Source organism: Eubalaena glacialis, chromosome 3 (assembly GCF_028564815.1).
Source record: "Eubalaena glacialis isolate mEubGla1 chromosome 3, mEubGla1.1.hap2.+ XY, whole genome shotgun sequence".
Classification (NCBI taxonomy): Eukaryota; Metazoa; Chordata; class Mammalia; order Artiodactyla; family Balaenidae; genus Eubalaena; species Eubalaena glacialis.
The window spans coordinates 114,299,992-114,310,652 of record NC_083718.1 but is presented as its reverse complement, the minus strand read 5'-3'; the positions used below and the strand labels follow the sequence as shown (position 1 = coordinate 114,310,652).

Sequence of the window (10,661 nt, the reverse complement as noted above, 5' to 3'; positions counted from 1 at the left end):
GCAGGGATATGAGAGCGCAGTTTGTAAACACATATTCAATGTTATAATTTCATCTCTGATAGTAAAAGAAAGCTATTCTTTTCATAATATAAATGTGTCTGGTGGGAGAGATGCCACATAGAACTTGAGTTCCAGAGAGGTGAGAGAAGTAGCTGGGAAAGTAAGAAGATTATTATTCTCTTTGAACCATGCTTAGGAGGTTGAACTTTATTCTGAAGGCAAATAGAGGAATTACTTAAAGGCTTTAAGCTGGGAGGTGACAAGACTTGAGGCTGTTCAGGACTCCTTTGGCTGCGTGGTGGAGAGAGAGTTGGAGGGGAGCAGGCTGGGAAGTGGGCTTGTGCAGTGATTCAGTTTAAGAGATAATGGGCCTTGGATTCTGGGTAACGGCAGGAGGAGAAGAAATAAGTGCATGGTTGGGAGAAAGAGATATTCGAAAGATAGAATAAACTTGGATTTATTCATTTGGGGGTGTGGGAACAAAAAGGAGTCCAGAGAGATTCCCAGGTTTCTGGCTTGAGCAGCTGGTAGATGGTGATGGCGTATTGATAGAGAATGCTAGAAGCAGCACTGAGGTGTTTGGAGGGATTGGAAACAGTAGAGCCAAAATACGTATTATTTCTCATTCCGTGCCTCTAGGAGATTGACAGAAAGCCCCTGAGCGGATTCCAGGGCTGACCCCCACTTCCAGGTCTCCTGCCATGTTTTTCTGAGAAGAGTAGCAGCTCCTGCATGCCCCCTCCGGTCTGTCTACCCCCCGACCTCTGCTCTGTGAGCCTTCGCCCTTCCCCTCCCTCCTCCTCATCAGCACAGTCATAGAGGATGATAAATTTAGGAGAAAGGCACAATGAACAAGGGTTATATCAGCCTGAGGGTAGAATTTAATGATGACCAAACAAGACACGTATTAATAATTGATATATATCTTTTTATTATGCACAGATAAAGGACTTAAAACTGTGGTTATCAAAACTATACATCTAAGCATGTTCACAAGATTGACAACATACTGAACAGAGAAAAGAGTATAAAAGGGGTGCTCAAACTGGCCACAGGGATTTTCAGGGTACTCTTTTTACCCTCATAGATGATGAAAAACAGCAACAAAATCAGGCTCATTCAGGAAAAACCAGAAGAGAGAAGTATCGTATTTGGAAACTGATAATAGTCCTTTTCAGAAAAACATCTGTCAGTTTCATGAACAACCCCCAGAAAACAAACAGGAAAAAAAAAATCACACGCACGAGTCACCCAACAAAATGTGCTCTGTTAACACAATCAGCAGTACAACCATCACTCAAATCATGAGGTAGTTACAGTACAAAAAGACTGGCACGCAGGTGCACACCCCCTCCCACACTCCCAAGCACGCCCACAACAGAACACACACAGGAAACGGGTTTACAATCTCATTACAGACAAGGAAAAGACCTTTTGTTTTGTTTAGAAAATGCTATAGAAACAGCTTACTCAGAAGGAATCTGACTTTCCAAATACAGAGCAACGGCTGGTACACACCACACGGTGAAAAGCTATAGGGTGTTACACAATCTGCCTTGGAGTTTAGAGCATTTCAACAATAGCTTTAGCATCAAATAAACAAAACAAAATGGCCTCTGCAAATGAAGGGTGTAACCTGCAGAAGTAACAGAAGACTTTGCAGATAGAGGAATTTAACTGGAATATAAAAACAGTTTTAAAGAAACTTGTAGGATGTGTTATAAAGTAGAGCTTATACTTTGTATTAAAACTGTGAAGTATGAAGCAACTGGAAATGCTGTAACAGGAAGCTAGGGAGAAAACACAATTTTTAAAAAATGTTCACTTTTTAGAAACATTTCAGAAATACTTAATGACGTTCCCTCTCCAATTAACACAGGATCGGGTTTCAACATGAATTTCTTGATCTGAATAATACTTCTGGATAGTAAGACCCAAACAAATAAAAGTTGATTTCTTCTTCTCTTTCTTTTAAAATCTTTTGGTTTGCACCCATAAATTTGTAAATTAATTTTAAATTATTTATAAAATCATCGGCAATGTAGCATCTCTCTCAAAAATATACATTTAAATATATTACAAAAGGTTTTAACCCTGTCCATCTAAGAATTGGACCTTTTAATACCTCTTAATAGCTAATCATCTTTTTAACAGGATGGATAGGGATTTTTAAAAAGCAAAGAACTGATCAAAAGAATTCACAGTAACTGAAATTAAACATTTCATATGGAGTAACTTAAATTTATCTAAAACACTTAAATATATCTTTATACACAGATTTTTGTAGTAAAATATAGCTATAAGTGACTTAAAGACTCTAGTCTTCTTTGAAGACATCTTTAAACTTTTTTATACATAGAATATGCTAAAACAATACATTCTGCTGAAGGTTAGGCAAAGCGCATTATTTTCAAACACAGGTAGCATAATCTAGGTCCTCCACTCTGATACCTTTATGTTAAAAAAAGTTAACTGAAGGCAAAATTTTTTCTAATCTCCTATCTTCATCTGTCTGTGAAAATCTGCAAAATTATCACTATAGATGGCCTGGAAATCTTAGCCCGCAATCTGTTTTGATTAAAATCATCCTGATTGAATGTCTATAACTATCAAATCAATCACAGCGTGACTCCATGATGGGTTAACGATTGTCAATCTCCACCTATTTGCCTTGTAGACACTGCCCTCAGGTCTCCGGTGACATCAACATTTCCTACTTAAGGTTCCATTCACAGAGAACCAGGCACAACTTCCTTATTTTAAGAGCAGTTAGATTTGCTTATGAATAGTTTGGGGGTAGAATCTAGCCTGTTCTATTTGTAGACTTCTGAGTTGTTCGGGAGAATTCTGGAAAAAGAATAATATTTATTTGCAATGAAGTTACCTTCAGTAGTAAATGATTTGGCATGGACATTTTCCTCTGGCATTCTTTTTTTTAACATAGAGGTATCAGTTGAGCTTATTTTAGCTGCAAAGTGGCATCATATTATTCCATTTTAATAAAATTCACCTCAAATTCTTTTTGAGTTTTGGGGGTATATTTAAGGCAAGAGAACTAAAGCAAACCAAATGAGTGTCTTTTTCCGTATCTCATCAGTTTCTTGGCAGAACTGGTGACACTGTTCAGATAACCGACAGGGATCCAAAAGGATCTGCCATACATTTGCATCTTACAAGAGCTTGGTGTTTACAAAAGGGTCTATTGAAAAGGTTGACATGTTTTGCATGGAAACACTAATTCTCTCAAATATATTTAAGAATAAGTTCCAACTCTGAAGGTGTACGACATTTTAAAAATGGGAATGAATTTTCTCTTCTTCAACTGAAAAAAACGAATGTGCCAAATGACGTATTATATACTTGTACTGGTACATATATCACTGTGCAAATTCCTCCTCAACTTTACAACTGAATTTTGCCCCCATTTACACATTAATGTAATAGAACACATTGTCATAAATGGGCACAAATATGCAGTCCCAGATTTTGGCCATTTTCAATTTCTATATGCCTATAAAGAAATGCAAAATGTGCATTAAGACATTTTTGCAGCTGGTGTGTGAATGTGGGGAGAAGGAGGAAGCTGATAAGGAAATCAGCACTGGTTTTGGCCCAGGGCACAAGAAAGGAATGTTGCCTTGAGGTGTGTCAGGATGCAGTCCGTGAGGGCAGCATCCATCAAGCCGACACAGCAGTCCCCACAAGTGTGGCAGCAAGGTGAGAAGTCTGCATCCAGAAGGTGCAAATTAGACATGGAGGAACACACTGAGAAAGTCTTGAAGCATTTCTGTTGTTTTACATCTTGGTTCAGTTATAAAAGAATCTTTGGCCACATCTACTCACTGGTTCTACTATCTGACTATTATCCTTTTACCAACTCTCTGCGTCTGGGTAAAACGTAGGGCTCCAAATTACGGATGTTCTTACCTGGACAAAGCAGCATTTTAAAAACTGGCATGTGTTTCACATTGAAAACCCCCAAGCCTGTGAGGGGCTGGTGGAGAAGGCCACCACCTTAGCTTTCTCACATGAATCTAGTGTGTTACAGAAGCCCAGGGGTCACATTTACATTAGTCCTGGGTGGGGGGTGAACACAACAGATGATCGCTATATTGAAATTCACTCTCTTTACCAGGGACCCACAATCTAGCCTCCCGAGTCTGGAATCTGGACCCAGGTGTGGGCTCCCTCCCAGTCCTGCCCTTGGCGGTGGGCGGGGCAGGCTAGGCTGTGCTGCTGCTGGAGCAGGGCGTGCTCTGCGTGCTGCCGATGCTGTGTGCAGCACTGCTGTTTTCCGAGGCTGGTGGGGAGGTGGGGACCTGCTGCCTTCCTGCAGTTTCTCCTGCAGTTAATGAAGAAAAGGGGTGAGGAGAGACGCATGTTACACACGTGCACTTCTGAAAAGACCTTTTACTCAGTTTTTGTTTTATCTTATTTAGTTATTTTTTTAACATCTTTTTTGGAGTATAATTGCTTTACAATGGTGTCCTAATTTCTGCTGTATAACAATGAAAAGCCCATTTTCTCTGATGTTCTTCTCACCCATGGGCAGAAGCAACTAGACCAGAAGGCCTTGTACCATAAGGCTGTTCTGCTTGTGGGTATTTTATTTTGCTTTTAAAGCCTCTTGCATGGGCAAAAGAGAACTGATTTCAAGCGGACTGACAGTTAATAGGGGCAAAGACCCCTGATAGTTGAGGACAAATGCCCAGGATTTCAGTGCCTGCAACCTTTGAAGACCACCATCATCTGTACTGTGTGATCCAACTGACCAGCACCTGTATTCAGGAAACACCTCCTCTCATAAAGGTATCGTAGGGTTCGGAGAGTGAGACCTTTAAACTGTAATAAGAGAATCTTGGCAATTTGGAGGCCTTTTTCTGAATACCCCTGGTCGAAATAGGGGTGGTGACAGCTAGGTTCCGCCCTAGCTACAGCGGAGAGAGCACTGTGCACGGAGCACACGACCCGCCTGAGAAATGCAGGTATAGAAGGAGCCTGCTCCCAGAAACACCTTTTGAAGAAGGGGCTTAGCTGCTGCACAAGGGGACTGTGGTTGCCAGGCAACAGCCCCTCCATTCGGAGGTTTACTGCAGGGTGCAGCCTGAGTCATCTCCTCACACATCAAGCACCCCACTTTTCATCACACACCCCACTGCATTTCAGCAAAGCCCATACCTCACGTCAAGTGCGCAGGGCTGTGGGGAGGGGGGGAACCTTGGGTCACACAGATGGTCTGCATTTAGCGCTGCAAAAGGCTCTAGAGCTGTCTTTTCTTCAACAAAACTGGCCTCAGGGCAGCCCTCAAACAATGGCTCTAGGTAGGGAAAAGTGATCAAGGCTCTCTGATGACAAATACTGCATTTTCTTCGAAAAGTCAAAGCATCAACTTCGTACACTTCTGGTCAGCGATCTCCCCGCTCCAATGTGGGAAGCCCCGGAGGGCCAGGTCTGTTTATGAATGAGCCTCCTCTTTCCTGTCAGGCTGAAATACACAGCACTCCGCAGTTGATAAGCAACCCTCTGGCCTCTTCCTTAAAACAAAACACACCAGCAAAGGCTCTGCCCTCCAAGCACAGGAACTTAGTCCGTTACTTCCATTCCCCTTTTGGGGCCCCTCAAAAGCCTCTGCCAAAACAGCAGTTCTACAAAATGTAGAAGCAGCTCATGCCTCTGGGTCTGGTTACAGCTTTCCCTGTCACCCATTTATGAACCACACAGCTACAACACACATTCTGGCCTCAACCTCAGGGCCTTCATATGCTTGCTGCATATTTGGCCCTTGCTGTATTTCCTCTGATTATCTATTCTTCTGGGATTGGTGGGATGGAGAGGGGAGAGCAGGTCAGTATTCCTCAGAGGCAGAGAAACAATGTATTTTCACTCTTCTTTTTTTGGCAATCTATATTTTGGACCCTTTCCAGCATTACCCTCTACCCTTCATGTGTGCATTTAGTTAAAGGTGGGGAAGTTTGCCTCAATGATAGTGACTTTCTGCCAGATATCCACTTTCCCCAGAGTGGGAACTTTATTTCTAAAAGGAAATTAAATCTGTTAGCTATTCTGAATTATGTCTACCCCCTCCCACCCCCAAAAAACCCCAAAACCTCCAGAGACTAGAACAACTCGTGATATACTTTAAAAGTTCAGCCCCCTTACAACCCACATGTTGAAACATACCCAGCTGGATTCTCAGGTTATCAATTAGCAGGACTAAAGTGGCTGTATGTGAAGCACATTTAAAAAATATCTTTTCCCCATTTCAATAAAGGATCCGTCAGAAAAGCTGGAGGTAAGTCAATACCCCACCTCCCCGTTTTGGCTCACCTGGCTTTTGTTTGTTCAGCCTGATAGCAGCTACAGCAAGATGGCTTTGGCTGTTCTATCGACAGTGAACAGGTTTGTCTCATCCCAAATGTGACATGTGCTTGATTATTCACATTCAGGAAAAGTGCCAGTACTACTCCCTGCCCAGGAAGTCTGAATATTTGCTTTCCGATGTCTATTTGCCAAATATAATTTGTTGCCATGTCAGTTTATTTTAATCATTGCCCATTAAAAAGGTCTTTCAACTTCCAGAGTTTTGGAAACTCTTGCGCTGCTAATACAAAACACTGTCCAAAATGAAACCCCAAGCAAAACAAAACAAAGAAGTCCCCTATACTCAAGACTACAGGATACATTTCACCAGGGTGGACAAGTCAACTTAACCTAATAATCTGCTGGCTTTGAGAAAACAGTGTGCCAAGGAGTACCTTTGTTTGAGAATCTGCTTGGAAATGTTGAAAATAGCTTCTTTAGACTATCCCTTCTAGCTCTGTGTCTTTTTTCACATGTAAGATGTGAGATTTCTCAGAATAACCGAGTTGTTAAAAACTTTTACCTTTGGAAAAACTTTTACCTTTGGAGAAATCAAGAAAAGTTTTCTCATTGTCAGATGCAAGTGGCACTACAGAAAAATTCACCATGAGAAAGAAAGTTTAATGTGCAGATGTTTCTGCTTAAAAAGCCAACAGAGTCCCTTAGGTTTTCTAAGATGGGTTCTTTGGTTTTCTGCTCTCTATCACAGTGACCTCTGATTTCTTGGAGCACTGAGTTTCTCTAAAATATCCCTTGGGTGACAAATACAACCGGCCTACTTCTGGAGAAGATGGATGGTCAGGGAGGACTGCAGGGCTATGCAGAGCAGGCGCGCTTAGAGAATGCAGGTTCAAGGAAGGCTCCCTGCTCATAAATATCAAACTTGGCCATCAGAAGAAATGTGTTCAGTCTTCATGCTTTGCTCCTAAAATCTCAAACCACCAAGGAAGACATCTGGCACACGGGATACTCAGGAGGAAGGTGTGTTAGGACAAGGATTCATTCCACCCGGCTCAGTGTGAGTTGGTGGTATAACGGTGAGCATGGCTGCCTTCCATTCCACCCGGCTCACATATTAGCCTGTGGCTGAGCTTAGATATTGCCAGAGACGCTTTTAAGAAAAAAAAAAAAAAAAAAAACCCCACATATTTTAAGGGATAACCTATTTCCTTTCTTTAGCTTGGCATGGAGCTGTCCAGATCCGATTTCCTGCCACCTCTTTGGCAGTCTACTTTACAACTGGATTCTTATCTCTTAAATCTTTCACCATGGCAGGTCCTGGGGAAGAAACTTAATCTAAAGATGTGAATAACATGGAGAAGCTCTATGGGGAAACAACAACAGAAGAATTTTAAAGAAAGGTGAGAGGAATCTCAGTTATTTAGCCCAAAGCAGACAGTTTGCAAATATTGCCCACAGAGGATTATTACAAAGAGGAGCAGACAGGTGTACTGCTCCCTGGAGAGCAGTACATGAGGAAATGAGTTTAAATGGCAGTGACAGAGATTTAGGTCACATAGCAGGGAACTTGCTGATTATGAGGATTGGCTAGTTATAGCGGGAATTTATGGAATTTCTTTCTTGAGAGATATTTAAGCATTGGATTGAAAACCATATGCCTGGCGGTGACTTAGACCAAATATTACTTGATGCTGCAGAGGAAACAAAGATATTTTCCTCTAGGCCTATGTGTTGGTTGCAATTTTGTACCAATTATTGTCTCTTGATATCCTAATTATAATTATTTCACAAGCTCACTCCAATAAGGAGAGTGAACTAGACCACCTTTAGTTTAGAGAAGCTTTCAATCACTATTCATCATTTTCAAAAATTGTCCCTCCTCACTTTTCAAGCTAAAGGACTTTGCTGTTGTAGGCAAAACTCTGCAGGAGGGGTGAATTAGATGTTGTTATAAGTTATGGAGAAAGGTTCCAAGGCAGGAAGTAAAATCTTTCAAAATGTTCTGCCTCCCACTTTCTTTCTATATTCCCGCAATATGGCCAACCTGTTCACACCTGCACTTTGGTTTTCTGTAGGCATCTTACTTTAACTTAACCTGAGCACTTGGGTGAAAAGAGTGGATCCTGCCCTCTCTCCAGGCATACCAGGGTTCCCATCTGTCCCACCTGCATCTTTCTGATCCCTGGGAGTTAGTCTCTTGTCTCCTACTTTAGTCACACTTTAGCTGATCTTCTTGCTGTTTCTTTCTTCACCTGGACTAAACTGGGGGGCTTGGAGAAACTTCAGATGTCTGAAAGCATTTGAAGCCTCCAGAGATGCTCCTAATTAAAAGGAGCATCCTAATTACCTGACTCAGGTGGACCTGGGTATGTGCTTGACTTCTGCTTTAAGAACATACAGTGTGTTCAACTCAGGATTGTTGAACAGAAGCCCGAGGGATCGGGACAGGCACACCTAATTCAACATCTCAGCATTTTACTTTGTTCTGTGAAACACAGTGTTCCTTCCACACTTAGATTTTTTTCTGCCTGCACATATGAGCAACCTTACATTTTTTGGAGGACTTTGGAGTTCAGAAAACTTTTCACTTGCATTTCTTGTTTAAATACTCTCACCTTCATAACCCTGTGAAGTACAGATCTCTATGTTTACTAAAGAGAAACATGGTTCATATTCTTGGCTCAGGTAACAAGATTAGCAGTTGAACAAACTAGTGCTTCAAGTCCAATTTCTGACAATAGCCCACACCTAAGGTGGTACAGACACACATATAAGGTGGCCTCCCTCCCACTTTTCCCCTCTTCTTTCTCTTCTGCCTCTTCTTATTATCATCAGACTTTGAGTGCATCCTGTTCAGGGACCACAAAGGCAAGTTAAAGTAAAGATAAATTATAACAACATCTAACCCACCCCCTCCTACAGTTTTGCCCACAAAAGGTAGGTATTTTTTCTTGGAGAATGGGGAGGGATAATTTTTGAAACTGATGAAAAGGGATTGAAAACTTCCCTAAACTAAAGGTAGTCCAGTTTATTCTTCTCACAGGAGGGAGCTTATGAAATTCAAATATCAAGAATCAAGATATTAATTGGTACAAAACTGCAAGTCATAGGCTTAGAGGAAAACCTTACCAAAATGACAATTTACAGATTTTTAAAAGGCATAAACCTATAAGAAGAAAGAAAACCTACAAGAAGAAGAAAGAAAACAGGAGTGGAGACAATAGCAATAAAATATTGGAAGCTAATGAGGAAATGGGTGAGTAGTAACTGACTTAGCAGATTCAAGTCAAGGCTTAGGTGGAAACTAAGCCACCAGTAGGAAAAGCTGAGAAACAGCCAAGTTGTAACACAGAACTCCTCAAAAACTCAGGAAATGGTGGCATCAGGTACCCCTAGACAAGAGGGTGAACATGGGGCTGTAAGAAGTTGGGTTGGCTAAACTTCTGTTTGAGAAGCAATAACATTTCTCTAAATCCCCTTCTTTACTCCATGGTGCTGGGACCCTGCCCTTCCTCATCTGGGAGGAAGACAGGAAGTTTACTCTCTAAAGAGGATGAAACTAGGGTTCCGGGAATGACCAACACCAGCACAATTGAGGGTAGAGAACCACAATTACAGAGGAGAATTAAATTAATGTCTACATGTTGAATGTTGTGACCCCCAGAATGCTGACAGCCAGAACTACAACCTCCAGGAAGGAAACAGGAAAACCTGTTTCACTGAAAACCTGATAAGCTCAAGAGGAAAGATCCAGAGATGAGATACCAGGAGTTCCTCAGTAAAAGGCCTAGCCAGATCACCCTAAGGGAAGTTCAAAATCAATATGTTCTACCCACAAGCTCAGAACTTCCCTATTCTTAAATAACTCTATATTAATATTCTCAGAGAGATAAGACATTGCACCCATAAGAGTAGGATATATTTTTTTTAATTCATAGGAAATACTTCTTGGAATTAACAAATGTGAAGGCAGTATTAAAAATGCAATAAGAAACCAAAAGATAAAGATGAAGAAATCTCCTAGAAAATAAAGAAAGGAAAAAGATGGAAAACAGAAAAGGAAAATTAGAGGACGATTCAAGAAGTTCAACTTTCAAATAAAATTATTTCTAGAATGAGAGAACAAAAAAAACAGGGGCAAGAAAAAATAAATAATTCTAAAAAATCTCAACAATGAAGGACATAGTTTCTAGACTGAAAGGGCTCAATTAATGCCCAGTATAATGAATGAAAATATACCTAAATCAGGCACTATTATTGTAAAATTTCTTCCAGAGAGAAAAAACAGCTCAGGAATCTGAATGGCTTTGCATTTCCCAAAAGCAATCTTCAGAGGTAAA

General features: G+C 41.0%; 1 protein-coding gene across 9 annotated transcripts in view; it reads right to left on the bottom strand.

Annotated features, from left to right (window-relative positions):
* Window positions 1–907: 907 nt before the first annotated feature.
* TGFBR3 (transforming growth factor beta receptor 3) overlaps window positions 908–10,661 on the bottom strand; it is a 198,254-nt gene continuing 188,500 nt past the window's right edge. For all 9 annotated transcript variants that reach the window (XM_061183899.1, XM_061183898.1, XM_061183896.1 and 6 more), the window contains one exon: window positions 908–4,342. In XM_061183899.1, coding sequence (XP_061039882.1) covers window positions 4,224–4,342 — 119 coding nt within the window. In that variant the 3' untranslated portion in view covers window positions 908–4,223. The remainder of the gene's footprint in view (window positions 4,343–10,661) is intronic.